Raw genomic sequence first — 22023 nt, 5'->3', positions numbered from 1 at the left:
ACTCAATCTGGACAGCTCATCTCTGCTCCATGTGGCATGGTTGAGCTCACTCACATGTCTGGAGACTTAGCTGGGGTGACTGGGCCTTTCACTCCATGTGGGGTCTTGTCCTCAAGAAAGCTCACTGAGGCTTGTTCATGAGGCAGCAGCCTTCCAGGAGGGCAAGAATGGAGAGTGAAAGGTCCTTGAGGCCTAACCTTGGAACTCAGCAACATCACATTCATTCCATTGGTCAAGACCAGCCCAGATTCAAGGGTAAGGAAATAGACTCCACTCTTCATAGACAGAGTTACAAAGAATTTGTGTCCCTTTTAATCTACACGGTCAACAAAGAAACTGCAGGTTTGCATGTCATACTTCAGCTGTTGCTATTATCTCACAACATTAATTCATCAATAGTTCAAAGTTTTTGTCGTTACTGGTCTCACTTCTAAATCTTGTTGCTTAATGCATTAATAGAAAAGCACATCAATTATTATATTACCAATTTGTTTTTTAGTATAATAGTCTCCTTTATAATTCTACGTATTTTATTTTGTGCATTTTAAAACACATAAGAAGGGGTCTGAAGGCTTCACCAGATTGTAAAGGGGCCTGTCTCACAGAAGGATTAAGAACACCTGCATTAGATCATTTTCCTACATTTGTCACTATCAACTTCTGTTAAAAATTATTGTGAATATTCTAAAAGAGGAACATTCTTGACATGAAGGCATATTGTGATAGCAAACTTACAAGGTCTTAGAAACAGTAAGAAGTAAAGAAAACTCTCAGGCCCCATTTCTGAGTTGGGATGAGGCCGGCAGTCAGGAAGGCTGGCGCTTTAACGTCACAGCCAGATGCTTCCATGCTTCTTGCCTATTTTGGAATTTAACAAGACTGCGCTGGAAAAACGGGACCAATCACGTCTCCCACTTAACTGCCTTCCACCTAGTGAATGCATTTTCAACCACTTTCTTTACTCAACCATGAATTTGTATCTTCTGCTCATGGTGATGAAAGTAAATATGAAACCTCAATAAGACATATTCTCTGGAGGAAAAATAGAATTAAGGCACACAGTCAATTCATGTAACTTTGATCAGAAAATTAAGACATATGCAGAGTTTAAGAATATGTCATTGCCAGTTAATCCTCATTCCACCCAAAATCATGATTTCCATTTGACCTAAAGGAGCTAACTAAAATCAGCTGCCTGGAGAAAATACAGAAAATGAGTGATTGTGAATATCATTTGTCAGTAACAGACAAAACAACTTGGGTTCTTTCAATAGTAAAACTATAGTATATCCAAGTTCCCTTTATATGGTAGAATTATTAATAATCTGGGTGGTCATAAACTTAGTTTAATAACATCATTTTCATAAACATAAATCATAATCTCAATAGGAAAACTAATAAAGCCTCTTTTTAGCTAATAGTGGTCCAAAGACCACAACAGTGTTATAAAATAGTATTTTTTTCCTTTAAAGATAAAAGAAGGGCTATTTTTGTGAACAACAGCTTCAATCTCTGTTGCTAAAGAAGGCATAGCCTGACGAGTTGCTAGATGCTGGATGGTCTGGGAGGAGACAGGAAGAAGTCCAGACTGAGTTTCTGCATCCTTTTCTTCCCAGTGCTGAGCCAGGCTGAGAATTGGCAGCGGCAGTACAACGATACTCGCTCTCTGTTTCCTGTCGTCCTGGAGCAGCTAGATGACTACAATGCTAAGTTGTCCGACCTCGAGAAATCACTTGACCAGGCCCTTGACCATGTCAGGGATGCCGAAGACATGAACAGAGCCACGGCAGCCAGGCAGCGGGACCACGAGGTACAGTGGACACTCTTAACTGTAGATGCATTTCAGGCATATGCAACATGAAGTTATACCAAAGAGGACAGCTGGTACACAATTTTTTAAATATTGGTACATTTAAATCTTTATTTTTAAAATTATCTGTACATTTTTTGCCACTGTAGTTTGCTAATGTGTGTACACCTAAAATCAAGTTGAAACCATTATAATTGTTAAGCCTGTGTGTTGGTAAGAATGCAGTTGTTCTTGGTGCTTGTGTCTGCATGTATGATTGTATTGCTTTTGCAAGTGAGTAAACGAGGCACAATACCTGTGCCAAACTGTTTTTATACTGAGAGCACTAAGAATCCCAAAGCAACCCAGAACCATGTTCCTGTAAGCATATGTGTAATTTTTGGAAGGGCCTGATAAGCAGATCTCACAGCCTGGCTGGTGAGCAGCTGCAGAGATAAGGAGTCTAATTCAAACTAAGATCAGGCAATTACAAAGAGGTAAGAAAAATTCCCAGACTTGGCCATATTCCTGCCAGGGCAGTCACCCTAGGAAACCAGGATTTGTGCATGCCCACACCTAGGGGCTTAGAACTGGTGGTGATCACCTGTCTGCCCCAAGCAATGCATGCACTCAACACCACCATGCAGCAGGATCTTCTGATAGGAAGACACCTGCCTCTTTGGGTGTATTTATAAAGATTACAGTGAAAAAGCAATGTCAAAAAATAGGAAACAATTATGAGCAAATTCATTACTTCAGTTATGTTAATTTTTATTTTTGACAAAACCAACTTAAATTAGGTCCTCTGCCTTGATTTCCAGTCATTGCTAGCTCTCAGCAAGTCGTTGTAAAATTTCCATAATAAAAGTGAATTACATTCAATAAAGAATAAAAATTAAATAAATAAAATTTTAAAAGTGAATTACATTTATCATCACCATTTTGTACCATTGGAGCAACCCCCTTAGCTAATATTTTTAGAATAGTAATGGTCAGGATAGCATTCTTTGTTTTAAAAAAAAAAAGCATGATTATCTTACACAACAAAATTATAACTGTAATGCAAAATAATAATTTCTTTAAACAGCATTCAAGAGAGTTACTGGGACTCATCCGTATCCTTGAATTTTCCCTCTTTCCCCACCCTCACATCTAGTCAACCACAAGATTCTGCCAATTTTACCACTGGACTATTTTTAGCTCTCTTCCCTCTGTTCCATTCCTCTATGACTTCTCCAGTGTGGGCCTTCATCATTTCTGAACTAAAATAGCCTCCTCTTCTCTCTTTCATTATGCTTCCATCCAATCCATCCTCCTCACTCTGCCCGAGGGGTCCACCTTAATCACAATCCTGACAGTCACCTCTTCACCTCTTACTTTTACTAAAATAATCCTTAACTTTTTCCTTATAACATATGGCAGTGTCTTTGGCACTACAGCTTGTGAACCATTTAGCAAATCACAAAATAAGTTTTGAGGTTGTAACCAGCATTTAAAAAAAAAAAAGAAATGAAATAGAGGAGAAAATTTCCAAGTGCATCATCTATAGTAAGACACGGTTTCATCACCTTTCTGCTTTAGTTATGTATGTGTACTGGGTTGCAGCATAAAATACATTTTTTACTGCGCAGCATGGGTAAAAACATCTGAAAGACACTGTCCAGTAGTATAGTCTATGTTTGTTCTTGTGACGTACGGGACCCTCTCTGTTGGGCCCCTGCCAGCCTCTTCAGCCTCACCTCTTGCCGTTTGCCTACTTCACATGTTCAGTTCAGGCAGCATCAGGTACACCAGTAATGCCACTGCAGGCTTTTCCCTCTTTTCTCCTTCACCTGGATAATTCTAGGCATCATGTCCTCCCGGAAGGCATGCCACCATTTCCAGGTCAACACGTGCTCCTCTCCAAAAACTTCATAATACACCTGTGCACATTTGTTTCTGCATTGTGATCATCTGCTAATGAATCTATCTAATAAATGTTTTAATTTCACATTTCACTGCTAGACCTACAGTATGGCTTAGAAAAAAATAATGCCAGAATTCCAGTCTTTATACAAAACCAAAAATAACCACACAATGTAAGCATTTTGATGTGTGCAAGTAGTAGCCACACAGCTAATGATTACATTATTTATTTTGCCATCCTTCTCCCAACCTGAAAGGATAACAGAATGATAAAAAAAATTTTTTACCAGATGAATATGAGACTCTTGTCTGTTTAGGGATTCTCATAAACCAAAGCTTCACCTTCCCTTCTCTCTTTTTTTAAAGGATCAGGAAACTTTTGTTTTATTTTTTGCATATGTGTAATGGATACCAAAGCATGCTGAATGGTGCTAATTACATCATTTTCATAATTATTAGTTTTTGAACTTTCTTTTGTTCCAATTGCCTATCTTTCTGTGGGAATAACTTTGTTTCGAGGTTAATTTTATTCATCTCTGTCTAACGCTGTATATGGTACATGACAGAAACCCTTTAACTTGAAGCATATCATTTTCCAACCACTGCCAATGAGCTTATCAGGCAGTGCTGTTTGCACATGGCTTTGAAGTTTGGTTGTTACTTCAGGGGGTTAGCTGTGCTCCCATAAGGCAGTGCAGATACGAGAGCTTCCAGAAGGGGTCATATCTCAGACTCTGCAACAGGAAAACTGCTCTGAGAGAGCTAGATAATACCAGTCTTTTTTCACCTCCCTTCCTCACATACTTTAAATTACTGCTTTTGTGTAGAGCTGTGTAACTACCTCTCCTTGTACAGACAAGAATAATTAACCCCAGATAGCCACACTGCATTAAGCTTGATGGATTTTGAGGGGAAATTGATTTTTTTTTAAATGTTCTTGCTTTAAGAGGATGTTCAAATGAGATTCTTTTTTGTCCGTAGACCTATGTCTTACCCTGTAGCAATATATTTGGAGACGATTCTTCCTTTCCACTGAGTCAGGAAAGACTGCAGGGAATGAGAAAGGACATTAAGGTGAACTTAGAAAGTTTAAAGTATGTCCTTCAATATCTAAGTTTCTAGAATTATTTCTATGATATCCTAAATTATACCATAACTTATACATTTCAACTCCAGTTAAAATTTATATTTCTGAAGTAACTTTAACTCATTTTTTACTCAGATTATAAAGTGAATCTTTTACTTTTCCCTCTTAAAGTTTCATTTTGTGCCGCTTTCAAACTCTGAAATTCTTTGAAGCTCCAGTGTTTCTTCAGAATCACAACCCTGACTCTAGAAATTAAAGCATTCATTTACCTCCTCTCTCTGAAAAAACAAAGGAAAAAAAAAGCATTCATCAAAAAATATATATATCCACACTTGGGCAACTTCCCTCCTCAAAATGTCTGAGCATCTAACATAAAGAGCTCAGAGTAGAAGGAAGCAAGTTCACAATTTTATGCTTTGATAATAGGGCCATTTAAAATTTTTAGGGGACATTAAGATTCTTTTGTATATACTTTATTCCTGTCCAAATGAGCTATTTATGCCTGGTCTAAAGTTAACACATGATAAATGCTTTTTGGAATTAATCCATTTTCCAGTTAATGCAAATACAGTTCAACCCTGTATCCTAACCCTACTTCACATTTATGGATAAAGAGGCGAGGGCCCTCTCTGAAGTATCACCTCTCTTCGAGGTGGTTGCATTGTAAGTAATAATCATAACTAACTGCTTTAAAACCCTCAAGGTGCTTACTTTCATTATCTCCATTTTATAAATGAGAAAGCTAAGCCGGGGCTGGGTGGAATTCCCCAGAGTGGCACAGCAATTTGGTGGCGGGTCTGGGATAGGAACGCAGATCTGTCTGAGTGCAGACAGCAAGCTGACAGTTGGCACTCTCCCTGATGCCTTCTCTAAAGCGACCTTCTCTTCCTCTCTCCCTTGCTCTTCTCTCCTGCAGAAACAGCATGAGAGAGTGAGGGAACAGGTGGAAGGGGTGAACGCTTCTCTGAGGACGTCTTCCTACTCTCTGATAACGCCTCGGCTGACCCTTTCAGAACTTGATGACATAATAAAGGTAAGGACACACGTGACTTGTTCAGGTTAGTGTTTATAGCAGGTTAGAACAGCAGCTCAGTGTCATAGAAGAAAATCGAATCCAGTTCAGTCTATCAAATTACCTGGTGTTATAAAAGTAAGATTAGGTGACTGAATTTTTCAGTTTTTTTCATTGTTCAGTTGCCACTACATGGCTACTTAAATTTAAATTTAAATTACTTAAAAAAAATAAAATTAAAATTGAATTTGTCAGTAGCGTTAGCTACATTTCACTTGCTCAATAGCACCACATGTGGCTGATGGCTGCTATATTGTGCAACACAGATAATTCCAGAAAGTTCTGTTGAAAGTGCAGATCTGTCCTACTCACTCTTTACTCATAAATTGTGTATTTTATTAAGCTGACATTCAAAATCAGTAAAAGTCATATTTTAAAGTAGCAATTTTCCAATAAAATGCAGTGAACAAAACCATCACAAAAGTAGTCTTACTCATTGTTATTACCTTTGAAAGGATACCATTTTAAAGTCATCTGATCACCATCTCTCCATCTCTACTTCCATCACCATCCTTGGTGACATCAAAATCCAGATGGATGAACCCACCAGCTCTCAGCTCCTTGAACTTCTCCTACCCAACAGGCTTTTTCTCCATACTACCTTTGGTCATCTGGCCAGACCCAGATCTTGTCATCAGTAATAGCACCTTCTCCCAGATCCCAGTGTCAAACACCTCCTTCCCCAAGCACCATCTCTTATCTCACTTACTCCAACAATTATCTGGCCACATCAAGACCTCTGCTGTCTCATTTACTCTACTCCTTTCACATCCTTTCTTTCCTTCTTAAACAGCTAAAATTATCAATGTAATCATTCTTTGCAAACACCCTTTACTTCCATACCCACCTCTTCCCCTATTGTACTCACTTGAGAATTTTAATTCCATAGCCCAGTAAACCCAAGTACCTTCAGCATTGTGGCCACACCAGAGAAGCCAGTATGACTGGTGGGAAACCCACCTCCCCTTGTATCAGTCTGGCTGGTAGAATTTGCTTCATGCTTGACTAAAAATTAGGAGCAAAGATAAGAGAATTCCCCTCATCTTCCCTCCCCAAGTCTACCAGCCCTCCTACATGTGTATGCATACTTCTACCTCCCTTCTTATTATAATTAATGAAGTACCCCCTTTTCCTGTCAGAGATCCAGTTCCCCAACCTGTGCTCTGAGACCCATCCTTCCTCTGCTTGAAAACAGGGTTGCTGGGTTTCACTCCAAGAGTATAGCCTCTCTCCTGTTTCACCCAATTCTTACTTTTTACTGAATCATTACTACCAACATACAAACATACTCTAGTATCTTCTATGTTTAAAAAATTAAAAAGAAAAAAGCCATTGCTCACATCCGCTATAATCTCTCCCCCATTACTCTGCTTCACAGCAAAACATTTATAGTTGCTATTTTCACCTTCCGGCTCCCCCCTCCACTGTCTACTGTACTCATTCCACTTTGAGTGGGGTTTCGTACCCCTCCACCAAGACTGTTTTTGTCCAGGTCATCAGTGACCTCTATGGTTGCTATGGTTGCTTCTCTATCCTCAGCTTTCTTATCCAACCACTAATTACCCTTCTCTCTTTTTTTAAACACTGGGAGCTTCTGTCCTGGCTCCTCCAATACCCTACTCACCTGATCCTTCTCCCACCTCCCTCACCATTTCCTCCCAGCTGACTTTGCTAGCTTCACCTCTATGCAAGTCCTCTATGTGGTAAATATTTTAGGTTCTACAGGCCACATACAACTTCTCTCCCTTATTCTCCTTTGTTTTGTTTGTTTGTTTGTTTTTCACAACTCTTTAAAAATGTAAAAAATATTCCTAGCTAGGATCTATATAAAAACAGACCTCAGGCCACACTTGGCACTGGGCTGTGTTGGTCCCTGCTCTGGAGAATAAACAGCTCAGTCCTCAGTCGCAGGACCCTCTTCAGTCCCATGACTTTAAAGAGTAATTAGATTCATGATTCCACAATTTGTATCTCTAGCCCTGGGACCTCACTGAGTTCTAAGCTTCTATATCCAAAAGCTTACTTGACATTTTCAAGTAAGAACTCAATGTGGTATGCAGCTAAATCATAATTTCATCTACCACTTAGATGTGTAATAGGCATATTAAACATAATATATTCTGAATAAAACTCTCTTCCCTAGTCTTCCCTATCTTAGTAAGTGTCACAATCCAACTGCTCAAACCAAAACTCTGGGTCTTTCTTGATTTTTCCTTAATCCTCACTCCCATTTCAACAAGACCTGGTGGCCCTATCTCCTGAATCCTGATTTCTGACCACTACCATCTTCTCTGCTGCTACTCTTTAGTCTAAGTCTCCTCATCTCCAGCGTGGACTGCCACAGGAGCCTCCTAGTGATTTATTTACTTCCACTTTTGTACCTCAAGACCCATCATCTATACAGCAGCAGAACAATCCTTTAAAAACGTAACCAGATAACATTATTTATCCCCCAACAAAACCTCCAGTGATACTTAAAGTAAGAAACAAGCTCATGTTACCATTGGCCCTTGAGGCCCTAAGTAGCCTGGCTCCGGCCCACCCTCTGACTTCATACCCCACCCTATCCCTCACTCATTACACTCCAGCCCACTTCTGTTTATTACACTCCAACTCCTTTCTGTTTTTCAAACATACCATAATTTTTTTTTTTTGCCTCAGGACCTTTGCACCTGCTGTCCCCAGACTTCAAATGGTTAATGTCCCTGTGAACATTCAACCCAAGTGGATTTCTTACCCTCAATCACTCTCCAACCCATCCCACCTGCTATATTTTATTCAAAATATTTTTTACTCCCTGAAATTAGCTTGTTTACTTACTTGATCACTTGTTTAACACTGTATCTTCCCACTAGATTCTAAATTCCTTGAGAGTAGAGACTGTGTTCATAGCTACATGTTCTATTTCCTGAAAGAATACCTGGCACATAGTGGGCACACAATGAGTATTTGTTGAGTGAATTAATAAATAAAGATATAATATCCATGGTATTTTTTCTGCTTATACAATTAAAAGCATTTTTTTCAAAGTACTGTTCCCCAAATGACTAACCAAATTACTACAGGCTTAATACTGTCTCCCACAAAATAAATTCTATGTGCTGGGAACTGTGCTACCTTCTGAATAAAAAAATAAATTAAACATAGTTTCTGCTTTCTAAGATTATATAATCTTATGAGTGAAATAATGATGTAAAATCATTGTTGTAGTGTGGCACGTGGATAACTGAACCATGTGGCAACACTTAGCTTACCCTAAAGAGATTAGAGATGGCTTCACAAAGGAAGTGACATCTGAGCTGAATTTGGAAGGATGAGTAGAATTTTCCCAGGTGGATCAGACAGAAAAGAAAGAAAAGTTATTCCAGACAGAAAAAATACTATATGAAAAGGCACAGGGGCCAGAAAAAATTATGGAGCATTAAAACAACAGTCAGTCAAGTTTGGACCATGGGATGTGGTTGGGTGGAAAGTGGTGGGAAATGATGAAATTGGTAAGAGGAGGCATCTGTTGATGAAGCCATGTGTAGGAATTGAATTTGTTCATGCAAAGCAATTGGCTGATTTTGAGAAGGGAAATAACATGATCAAATTTGCTTAGTAGAGAGTTCACCACTCCTGCAGGATGGTGGAGAATGGATCAGAAGACTAAAATCTGGGCTCAGAGAGAGGAGTTAGGTCTCTCAGACATGAAAGGGCTGAGTCTAGCCTTGAGGAACATCAGCTTTTAACATCTCCTGCCTGGCCAGGGAAATAGGAGACCAGGAGGGAGCAGCATCACAGAAGCTAGGGAAAGAGAGGGCTTTAAGGCAGAGACAGTGACCAACACTGTCACAGACCAGAGAGTATTTCCAGTAAATACAGGAAAGTGTCAAGTGGATCTGGCAATGTGGGATCTGACATGGGGAACCTGGCAAGAACCATTTCTGTGGAGGGCACTTCATCTACACATGAGAAGAAGTTGGAAGGAAGAATAGAGTCAAGGAATAGGTTTTGTTTATTTTTAATGGGAGGAACTTGGACATATTTATATCTGAGAAGAGCCAGTAGCTAGAAAGCAAGAAATCAGAAAACAGGGCCACTGAGAAAATAGGGGAGCATGCCTTGTACAGAAAAGGGGCACTTCCTCTTAAAATATGAGGAAGCTATATGTATAGAGGTAACTATAAATAAGTGTATAGGGTTTGCAGGGGCAGGGGAGGCCAGAGATGGTAGCAAATAGTTGGGGAAAGTCCTGGTTGTTGGTGTTGGCATCTCTGAGTAGGCTCTCAATAAACGACACTGCTTTTCAGCACCCAACGAAGTTCTAAACAAATTGAAAAATAAATAGTAAATATGAAGACCAAGAATATCACCTTTATTTCTGATGCAGCTAAACTGAGGGAGTGGCTTTTTAAGAGATCTCTGAGTGAAATGGGATTGCTGACACTCAATCCCAGAATTAGGCAGATCTGCCCACCAGACTCTGCAATGCCTCAGAGCTCATGTCGAGGGTTCCGCCCAGGACGGTTTTCGGAGTGGAGGAGCACAGGAAAACTCAGCTTTCTGCCGGCAGCTTGCTCCCAAGAGGCAGAAGGGTGGAGGTGAGCAGAGTCTGTGCAGTTATCCCCCCAAATTTACCATCAAATAAACCACCCTCTGTCTCAGGGCAGAGAGAGGAAAAGGTGGAGAGGTCTAGACTCTCACTAATTGAGCTCCCTTTACAGGGAGGGACATCACATCAGGAATTCATAAAAAGTGTTCCCCACTAATAGCTAATGTTTTCTAAATAAAAAAGAAAATAAAGTGATCTGCTGACAATCAGATAGGGATGAAAGAAGGAATTATTACTGGCTTGAGAATGGTTTAGAATCACTAATGGGAGTGACTGGGAGAGCAAAATTCTTTTTAGTGTTGAGAGTACAGACAAGGCTGGAAGTATCCTATATGTGGTCTTTAGCCAAGATATAGGTCTTTGGTTGAATTGAAAATTAAGAGAGGTCACATCACAAGGTGAATTTCAGGGAGGGAGTAGTCAGCACAGGAAATGCAGCTGAGAGGTCAGATAAGATAAGAACTGAGTGATACCCACTGGACTTCGAAACTTAGATATAATTAAGTGAACTTCTGTGTTGATGGAGTAGTGAAATAAAAACCAGACTAGAATAGGTCAAAAGCATGAATTTAAAAGAGATGAAGTAGAGATAGCATTCATAAACACTATTTTTTTGGTAGGAGGAGGGTTTCTATTTTGCTATGAAGGGAATAAAAAAAGTAGGGTAATAACATTAGGGAGAAATATGGAGAATGGAGGGTTTTTGTTTACTTTAGTTTTCTTTTCAAATGGAAGATGGCAGAGCATGTCTAAATGCCTTTCTAAGGAAGCAATCAGTAGGAGCTGAAGATGCAAGAGAAATAGATAAATATCTATGTGTAGCATTTTATACTCATGTAGATCTGGCCTGACACTTAACTGATCTTCTTATTCTTAATAAAGAGGAATACAGATTATCTTTGGTACTCCCTGGAAAAAATATTTTAATTCCCTCTAAATTTAATTCTCTTCTTTAATATATTTTATTTAGAATGCATCAGGGATTTATGCCGAAATAGATGGAGCCAAAAATGAGCTACAAAGAAAACTATCCAACCTAAGCAACCTCAGTTATGATTTAGTCCAGGAAGCTGTTGACCATGCACAGAACCTTCAACAAGAGGCTGATGAACTGAGCAGGTAATATCCTGGTTTTAGAAATGTAAATATCTACATAGGCTGAATGATTTATTTTTATTCAATTCCACATGACAAGGTTACTGGGATACAGTGTTAGCAGGTTGGTTTTAGGGTTGAGTTTGCTTGTTTGTTTATCTGTTTGTTGCTTGATCAGTCTGACAGCCAATTACTGTTTATTACGGTTGCTTTGAGGAGAAAGTTCTTTGATTTTAAAAAATCTATCAGATCAGAGAGCTGTGTTGTTGGGGCTAGGGGTGGTTCCATTCCACAATTATTAATAGGATTACCTAACACATTTTAGTTAGGGACATAACTGCTGCAGAAAATATCATCAAGAAATCAGATCCCTCTACAAGTTCTAACTCTGCCATCATAGCCTATTTCTTTCACAGACAGAATTAGCTTTCTGCATTCAAGTGTCCTAAATAAAGCTGGTTGGAAGTTGGCAATCCAGCAGACTTCTGGTAAATACTCTGGCCACTCCACAGTGCCCAGTAGGAACTGATTTCAGCACCTGTTAAGATAAAATCAATTGATAATTTTCCTCACAGCATCTAGAATGGAGTCATGCACCCCTTGAACACTCATTTAATGTTAATTGAAATGTACAAAAAGATTGGAATTGAATTCATGACCCTGAAGTAGTAGGTAAATAATGAGATCATTATAGAAAAAGATCACAAATCTGGTGATTAGAAACAAGCGTTGGTAAAAGTTATGAATAAAATAAGAACCAGTATTCACTTCTGTTCAAAACTTGAATTACCCTTTTTATTCTTGATTGCCAAAATTTTCAGATATCCTTCCAACTCTCCCAAGAAGAGGGAGCAGGAGTGGGTATGGGAATGAAGAGATCACATGTAAAACCTTGGTGTGTGAGGTGGTGTTATAAACAGCTCAGTGTCATGCTCTCAGGAAATGTGCTTTTGATCAAGCCAATAAAATGAAGCTTGGGTAAAATACTGGTTTTTTGGTAATATACTGTATTGGTAAATTATTGTCTTTGAGATCCATCCTCTGTTATTGTTCTTTTGTCAAGTTAGTAACTACATGCCACTGAATGGGATCCCAACACATACCTTCTCTAAATGCCACCTGCAGCAGACAGTATTCTAGTATAATTCTAGGGAAGTTACCCCAAGCTTTACATGAAACATAATCAGAAATATTAATCACCCTAAAGTCCCTTTTATGTTTAGTGTATGTCTTATTACATATATTCAGGAAAACACCCACATTTATAGATGTCTTCCCTTCAAAATGTGAATACTCTTCAACATCTATCTGGTGTACCCAGTGATTTGCATGTTGTGCCCTATCCAGAGATAAACATAATTCATCAAGAAGTTTCCATTTCAAAAGTACATTTTTATTTTGTATATCAATGTTATACCTGTTTTGTGTCTAGTAATGAAAACAAAGTGGTAAAGGCTTTGTTTCAAGTTCTTTAATATATTTGCTCACCACTTTAGCCATCAAAATTTTTAAATATTAATAAATAACTGTAACATTTTATTCCCTTTACCCCTTTCTTTCAAAACTTCCTCAGGCTTACTCTCTGTGCCATTCTGAGAACAAAAGGTTGTGGGGGAAAACAAGTTGCAAGTTTTGGGATCAGAATTACCTCTAGAACAAGACACCATCATGACTTCTGTGGACCATTAAAAACGTTTTAAATTATATGTCATGATTTATACATTGATATAAAGGCTAATTTAATCATTATTGTTATCATTTTTTTCTTCTGATTAAAAAAAAAATACATGAAACCTTGTCTTTGAGGGCCCCTACTATGCCTAATGGATGTCAGCCCTACTGCAGAGGAGCCAGAATGACAATGAACTTGGACACAAGAAAAGAAAATTGCCAGGGAGATACAGAGGATGTCGCTCTGAGCCTAAGCAAGCATACAGGGACTGAAACTAGATGGAGGAGGCTGATGAACATTGACTAAGCTCAATAAGTCAGGACAGTTTGAAGAGAGGAGCCAGTGTAAGATCTGCTGTGTCATGTACTGCATCACAGAGAATCTTCTGGAAGTTACTGATGAATAAAGCAATACTAGTCATCAATATCTGATGACAAAAAACCTGGAGCTGGTGAATTTAAGACAGTAAAATTAAGACAAGGGATTTAGGATGAGCTGCAAAATGCAGGGTGGAGTTTACATCATAGAGGAAGAAGTGTTTGTCAGTAATATGAATTATTGTGTGGATACACGTACAGTTTGAAATTCCCATTTAGAAAATAGTTTAGGTGTAATAATAAGCCCTGAGGTTTACTGGATGCCAGGCATGGGTACCAAGCGTCATACATATTTTATCCCTGTTGGGCCTCATATGAATCCTCTGAGGCACATACCGTTATCAGCCCCCATGTGAGGCTCATGCCCAGTGCATGACAGTTATCAGTAAATGTCAGAGGAACTATACAAGGGCCAGAAGGAGACAAAGGCAGAGAACCTGGTTTCAGGGCAGCGGTGGTTATGAGGTGAGGGTGTGCAATTGAGGGGAACAGCTGCGCCTCAGGAGTGAAGCAGACCTTAACCGTGTTTGCCCTGGGCAAGTTATGCACCCTCTCTCAGAGCCTCAGCTACTTTTGTGAAAAAGGAATAACGATGTCTATTTCATGGGTGTAGTAAGAATTATAGACATAATATATGGAACGGGGCTAGCCCAGTATCTGCCTATATATGCTCCATACATGTTATTCACTTTCTTAAAGAAAAATATAATGTGTTATATAAAAGAGGAAAATAAGATTGAATAAATAGAGTGAAACCAACTAGTACCTAACAGCATGCTGAGGTCATGCACCCTCTCTGAGAGCCTTAGTTTCTTTGACAGGAAAGGAATAACAATGTTGATTCAGGTAAGTAACAGTGGGGGGTGATTGCAGGTTCATTCCTCTGCCTGACACCACCACATAAACAAACTTTTGCTTGAAGAGGTGCAGATGCTGTTTTTAAATCAGCATTTCCTTTCCCTGTGGCTACTGCCAAGCAGGCAGCTGTCAAGGAGCCAAAACAAGGTGAAGTTTTGGGGGCACCAAAGGCAGAGGAATGCAAAGAAAACATGGCCCTCGAAAAGGTAGCTCTAGAAAACCTTGCTCAGCCAGGTAACTTTAAATAATAGGAAGGAAGTACCTGTGGTCCCAGAAGTATTCAAATCAAAATCTAAAAATGGCTCTGTTTCCCAAGGAGGTAAGAAGAAATAATGCCAAGTTTGTTCACTAACAGGAATTTGCACAGTTCAGATATGAATGGGCTGGTACAGAAGGCTCTGGACGCCTCAAATGTCTATGAAAACATCGCCAATTATGTTAGTGAAGCCAATGAAACGGCAGAACAGGCTCTGAACATCACTGACCGAATTTACGACGTGAGCATTCCCTTATTTTAATGTTCATTTGTATGTTGCCTTTTTCCGGCTTATGACTTTTCTGTTTCCTAATGTCATCTCTTGAGCTTCCAATGTAATACAAATGGCAGAAAGGGCAGGAGAAGTAAAAAAGATCATGTTATTTATGTTATGAATGTTTCAGTAGTACAAGTTCAAGATGTGTCATACTCCAGTCAGTGAATGCCAGTTCCTTTGACAGCTTTTTTAAGCCAAAAGCCCTAAATAAAATATTTTCAAGACTAGCTTATACTGATAGAAAAGATGCCTTATGCATACATTCAGATTTCTTCAACTGAAAAGTTATTTATTCAACTGCTTCTTCATGACAAGCACTTTGATGGGGCCTTGGCCAGGCACTGTTGTAGGTTCACTGAATTTTCCTCAAATACCATTTATCTTGAAAATGTCAAGCATATTGTTTTCTCGTGTTCACATTTGACCTTGATTTTGAGCTATGAAAATGAAGCTGTATGAATTTAGCTTGGTGTTTAGAAGATAAACTGTGTCATTTAAATCTTAAAACCATGAAAAGTTGATTTCTTCTGCTGTCATTCTTACCCTTTCCACCCAATTCCTTCGTAGGCTGTGAGTGGGATTGATACGCAAATCATTTACCATAAAGATGAGAGTGAGAACCTCCTCAATCAAGCCAGAGAGCTGCAAGCAAGGGCAGATTCTAGTAAATATCCTCACTTCCCTGTCTTCCTTCTGATTTATAGCCACTTCCCTCCTTTCACAGTGTTTCTGCATGTAAACAGAGGTTTCAAATTTCTAGGATTAAAAAGTAAATTATATTTCATTCAAATAGTGCATTAATAGCTCCTGCTCAGAGTGCAGGTATAAAGAAGCCAGGATTGGGTATTTTAAAATAAATTGTGGTTTTAAAAAAGATTCCATGTAGTAAAATTATATGGAAACATAGAGTTATCCAGCATGTAGTGGATATTCTTGCTAATCAAAAAGGCTAATTAATAGAAACCTACTATAAATACCAAGTTTTAAGATGATACCATAAAATGCACTTAACAGTAAAATTACATTGCACATAATTTAACCTTTCTTGAACAATTCAGAAGGCCCTTTAAAATTTTATCATGAAAGGATGAGTCATCACTGGGAGGGTCAGGAGGACAGAGTACCACAAAGCCATCTGGTTATTTGCACTTTCTTGTAGTTTGTGTTCTACGTGTTTGCTGTATTTAGGACAAGCGTAATGACCATATGGAAAGAAGCACTTCCAAAGGCGGGTGTCTGCATCTGCTAAATCAAGTCCATCCAAGAGTGGGAGAGGGAGGAAAAAATAAAAGTGAGATCATTTTAGTTAATTTTGAATCTTGTGAGTTACTTTTAAAAGCAATCAAACTAAGAATTTTACTAAACATTTCTCATTTCTGAGGTAATGAGCTCATTCCTAAGAATATTCAAGCATTGACTAATGAGGTTGGAAATCCATTATCTAGCTAACTTCTACCACCTAGAAACAAAGACCAAGTTTGAAACTGAAAATTTCATGTGATTTTATCAAAGCAATTAATCTCAAGTCTGTGCATTTTCTCTCTTTTTTTAAACGTAGAGCCACTATATAGAGAGAAATAAATGCATTTATTTTTCATATGCCGACTGTTTAACTATTTAATTACCATAAAGCAGCTATTATTTTCTCTTTTCTGAATAAACAAAGGCAGTAGAAATGCTGTTTCTTCATTCTAATTAATTTATTGTACAAGTCTAGTCTTAAATATGCTGTTTGGAAAAGAATTAGAATATTAGCAATAAAGAATTAGAATATTAATAGTAAAATATTGCAAAATAAATTTTGCCATATCTATGGATTGCTTTTGTTTGTGAAGACCAGAATATGTGGGTCTTCATAATGCAGTGACTTAAATATTGATAACTGATAAATATTTCCTTGATAATTTGCAAGATATTTGATCAATTCTGTCATTATTGAATTACTGAAGTCATGAAAGCAGTTTTTCTGTTCTGAATAAATCTCCTCAAAGTTTCATATTTTATGTGCAAATAAATCTCTCTGCTTTGGTCTTTGAATATTTTGTAGATCTGGTCACCAATTTCATGATATTATTTGGTTAAATCCCTTCATAAATTTATTTACAAAAGGGACACTAATGGGAGTTAGGACTGTGTGGATCAGAACTTGCCTCCCTTTAGATAATACATGTTTGTAATATAAATTTAGATTTCAAATTGAGCCACATTCATCTACTCAGTTATGTTACAACTTCAGATCACTGTTAATTCATTTCCAAATGAGTTTCAGTGATCAGTAATCTTTATTTACCAGATTTCCTTTTCTTCATTATTTATAGCAAATGGCAATCTATAATAAACTCGAGAAGCTGCTATTTAAAGAAATCTTCTTCTAAATTCATTTGTAAAATGAAAAATGTTTATGTAAGACGGTAGTTCCAAATGGGACAGACATTTTATAAAAAATTTCTTCTTATAAAATCCAGCCCAAAATAGATTTCCTTTCTCCTATTTTTATCAAAAACTCCAAATATAGTTAAACATATTCTTTCTCAACATACCAGCCACTGCTTTTTGCAATAACAAGACCCAAAAGGAAGAGCTGAATAGATTGCTTGTATCACAATATCCAAAAGTTGAAACTAAAAGAGAGAGAAAGGTTGCAAAACAACTACAAAGTATGTTTAGGACCCTCCTTGAATTCCGGGAATTACCTGCACTGCCCAGAGGAAACAAGAAAGAAGTGCTTGTACTTTGGCTACATTGTACTTGGTACAAGTACATTGACAGAATCAGCTAAACATCACCTGTTATATACCCATTATACACATGTATGGAGGGAAAAGATAACTGAACAATAAATCAAGCACACCAAGATTGTATAATAGAAAAGGCAGTACACCATGGGAGAGTATATGTTTGCTAGCTTGTTGGAAAGAAAGAAAAGAAGAATGGGAATTGAAGAAATTTTTTTCTGTTTGTCAAGAAACATAAATTTCCTGATGCTTTGGAGGTAAACAAAGCAGGAAAGCAAGAATTCTTGGGAAACTTGATCCTTCAGTTCAGATGATAAGATACTACATCATAACTTGTTTGGATTTGCCTCAGGGCAACCCCAGTTTAAGGTCTATGCTTTAAGCACACTTTCAAGAATAATTTTGTAAGAAAAGGACTAATTATCAAAACTGATACAAAAACTAATAGAAAAATCTGATAGAACTGTATGTACATATGTATGTATAATAAATCTAACCAGTAATTAAGCCCTCCCACAAAGAAATCTCAAGGCTCAGATGGCTTCACCAGTGAATCCTCCCAAACATTCAAAGAAGAAATAACACTATTAGCATATAAATTCTTTTGGAAAATAGAAAAAGAGGAAATATTCTCTTTTTCTATGAGCCAACAAAACTTAGATATCAATACCTAAGGACATTCATAAACAAGGAAGAGTATAAGCCAAATTCTATCATAAACAGAGATGTGAAAATCCTAAAGATATTAACAAGTCAAATCTAGATACATGGAAATAGTAATACATGACCAAGTTAGGTTTATTCCAGGATCTCAAGGATATTTTTAAACATCAATAGCAATTCACCAGATTTACAGAACATAGAAGAAAATTCATATGCTTATCTCACTACATGCAGGAAGATCATTTAACAAAACTCACTACCCATTCATGTTTAAAAAAACTCATAGCAAACTAGTGATAGAAGGAAGCTTCATAAAGAATAATAAAATAATATTCAGCAAACATATTCATACTGAAATATTGAAAGCTTTTCCAATAAGATTGAAAATAAGACAAGGATTCTCCACATTACCAATTCAATGTGTAAATATTCAGTTTAATTCTATGTAAAACAACTAGAAATTAACTTTTTAAAATAACACCATTTGCAATAACATAAAATACCTAGAAATAAACCTGATGAAAGATGCTAAGATCTTTACACATAAAACTATAATACACTACTGAAGAAATTAAGTAGGCATCTTGGCCCTATTTGTACTTTATTCGGCTTCTTCTCCACAGGCAGTGAGGAGGCAGTGGCTGACACCAGCAGGCGTGTGGGTGGAGCCCTAGGAAGGAAGACTGCCCTCAAAAACAGATTAAATGATGCTATTAAGAGACTAAATAAATGGAGATCAAAATGAGAATTTAGATTTAAGGAAGAGTGAATAAAGAACTGTATTTATTAAATGATGACTCAAATTTGTAAAAATAAAAATTTCTGCCAGAATTTATCTATAGATTCAATATAATCTTAAAGTACCAGAACTGTATGTACATATACAGGATGTTTCTAGAACTTCTTCAGAAATGGGAGTAGGCAGGAACAGCCAGCAGTCTGGAAGAATTAAAAAAAAAAGCTAGAAGACTTAAACTACTCAATATCAAGACATAAATCCACAGACATTAAGACAGAGATGCAAAAAGTATGAAAAATTGTAATACTGTATCATTTCTTTTGAATAAAGCTTAAAAGCAAATGCAACTAACAGAGATAGGATTCAGAATAGTGGTCACCTTTGGGTAATCATGGGGGTCCTAAGAAACTGTAAGGGGCTAATAATGGTCTATTTTCTTGGCCTAGGTTCTGGTTATATTTTGTGTTCAGTTTGTGGAAATTCATCAGGTTGTTTACTTATACTTGTGTGCCCTTTTCTAGATGTATGTTGTGTATCAATTAAAATTGTATTAAAACAATTAAGAAAAAAGAATTAGTCTTATGTAACTCCCCACGAATATGGATAGATCTATTCAGCTCTTTATCCATTGTGCTGTTAGGTGTTACTAGTCACAGCAGTGCTATATTTTCCAACGAAATTAACCATTATCTCTACACCCTTTATGAGTTACTCTCTGGCATCCTAAATCACTCCCAAGCACTGCTACAAGTTTTCTGCAATCCTTTACCTCTTAACTAAATGCCATTTTCCAGAATCAGAGTTCTATGTTCCTGTCATATTCAGAATATTGCAGATGATTCCATGGTACAAATCATAATTTTCCTTTTTGTTGAAATGGAGATTTTTTTTCCCTGCATCTTGGCCCTATTTGTACTTTATTCGGCTTCTTCTCCACAGGCAGTGAGGAGGCAGTGGCTGACACCAGCAGGCGTGTGGGTGGAGCCCTAGCAAGGAAGACTGCCCTCAAAAACAGATTAAATGATGCTATTAAGAGACTACAAGCCACAGAGAGAGGTGAGAATCTCAGACAGAACTTAAGCCTCATCTCTTTGTTCACTGGTATTAAGATAAACCTTGGAGGAAAGAGTAGGTGATTCATTGCTTATCAGTCTTTTTAAAAATAAATATTGTTTTCTGATGACAAAAGAAACTATGTTCATCACACACACACACACAAAGCACACAACTTCATCGAAGTGATTTTTAATTTTTTTAATTAAAGAATACATGATCATTATAGAAACATTAGAAAATATAGATATGAAAAGAAACCAAGAGAAGAGAAATCTTTTATAATCTCATTACCTAGGAAAAAACATTTTTAATAATTGTTTTTATTTTAAATATATAATTAAAAAAATAGAATTTCATTATAGATTTCTTTGAAACTTGCTTTTCTTATTCAGAAATAATAGAGGAGGGATAAGTTAGGAATTTTGGATTAATAGATACACACTACTATATATGAAATAGATAACAAGGACCTACTCTGTGACACAGGGAATGATATTCAATATCTTGTAATAACCTATAATGGAAAAGAATCTGAAAAAGAATATATATATGTATGTATAACTGAATCACTTTGCTGTACACCTGAAACACTATAAATCAACTATACTTAAATTAAAAATTTTAAAAAAAGCTTTTCTTACCAGTTTACTTCTGTACTAGAGCATCATTTTTATGGCAAAAGGTGTCGCACAAAGAAGAAAGTGATATTTACAATGAATTTCAGACATCATAACATTTTATGAGTTAGTATCTCTTACGCATTTTCTGTCTTTCTCACCAGGTCTCTAACCTGAAGAAATACTAATTACTCTTTTTGTTAAAATTTACCTCTAATTTGAAAATGTTTTAAATGAACTACATGATTTTAATGAGACTTTAGAGTCTTTCAAGCTCACTTATTAATACTGCTTCCAGTATTCTTGCACAGGTAACTTATACCATAATTAACATACATTCAAAGATTTAGTTTGACTGAAAAGCCCAGAATTTGAGATCTATTTCATCCCAATGATTAAATGGATATTCACGATCCCATCAAATGTCTTCTTTGCAAAATAAATGTCCTTGTGTTCTGTGTGAAGGTGACGCTCAGCAGCGCCTGGATCAGTCCAAGCTGATCACTGAGGAAGCTAACAAGACCACAATGGAAGTCCAGCAGGCAGCCGCCCCGATGGCTAACAATCTAACTAACTGGTCACAGAATCTTCAGAATTTTGACTCTTCTGCTTACAACACTGCAGTGGACTCTGCCAGAGATGCAGGTATCACTTAGCAACTTCACTATTTGCATCCAGTTAAGGAATTGGCCATTAAACTCTACACATCTTTCATTAAGAAGCAGTTTTCTTCATTAAGGCTTTAGACTGGAATATTGTAGAAGTTAGCTTAGAAAAGGATAAAAACTTTTTGCCCAGTTCATCTATCAGCATGTATGTGTGTGTGGACATATGAAATATATATATTTCCCATAAATAAATGCTAGCTAGATTGGTTAAGAGTCCATTTTTTTCCACATGAAATAATGGTAGCACTTGTTTCTATCAATGTAAGACTGATCCTTTGGGGAAGAAGGTCAGTCACATGTTAGAATAAATAATCTTAACAAAATGCTGGTTAGCTTTTAAGAAAAAAATTTGCTAAACAGCATCACTTTAACCAAACAGCATTGCCTTTGCTAAACAACATTGCTTTTTCCTGATCCAAGTAAAACCGGTTATTACCGACAAGTACTGAATATAGTCAAACATAAATGAAGCGTCACATTAAGAAGAAAAGTTTATTGTCCAACTTAAATATAAATATACAGCAATAAAGATGAAATATACTGATGTCTACCTAGTTTATTTA

The 22023-nt window shown here is 37.1% G+C and overlaps 1 protein-coding gene across 3 annotated transcripts in view; it reads left to right on the top strand.

Annotated features, from left to right (window-relative positions):
* Positions 1-22023, top strand: part of LAMA4 (laminin subunit alpha 4) — a 142034-nt gene that overhangs the window by 78258 nt on the left and 41753 nt on the right. For all 3 annotated transcript variants that reach the window (XM_006187390.3, XM_032484720.1, XM_014561530.2), the window contains 7 exons: positions 1617-1810; positions 5698-5814; positions 11418-11566; positions 14805-14946; positions 15550-15646; positions 20059-20175; positions 21258-21437. In XM_006187390.3, the coding sequence (XP_006187452.1) occupies positions 1617-1810; positions 5698-5814; positions 11418-11566; positions 14805-14946; positions 15550-15646; positions 20059-20175; positions 21258-21437 (996 nt within the window). The remainder of the gene's footprint in view (positions 1-1616; positions 1811-5697; positions 5815-11417; positions 11567-14804; positions 14947-15549; positions 15647-20058; positions 20176-21257; positions 21438-22023) is intronic.

Source organism: Camelus ferus, chromosome 8 (assembly GCF_009834535.1).
Source record: "Camelus ferus isolate YT-003-E chromosome 8, BCGSAC_Cfer_1.0, whole genome shotgun sequence".
Lineage (NCBI taxonomy): Eukaryota > Metazoa > Chordata > Mammalia > Artiodactyla > Camelidae > Camelus > Camelus ferus.
Note: the sequence above shows the minus strand (reverse complement) of the source record. Positions and strands in the feature narration are given on the sequence as shown.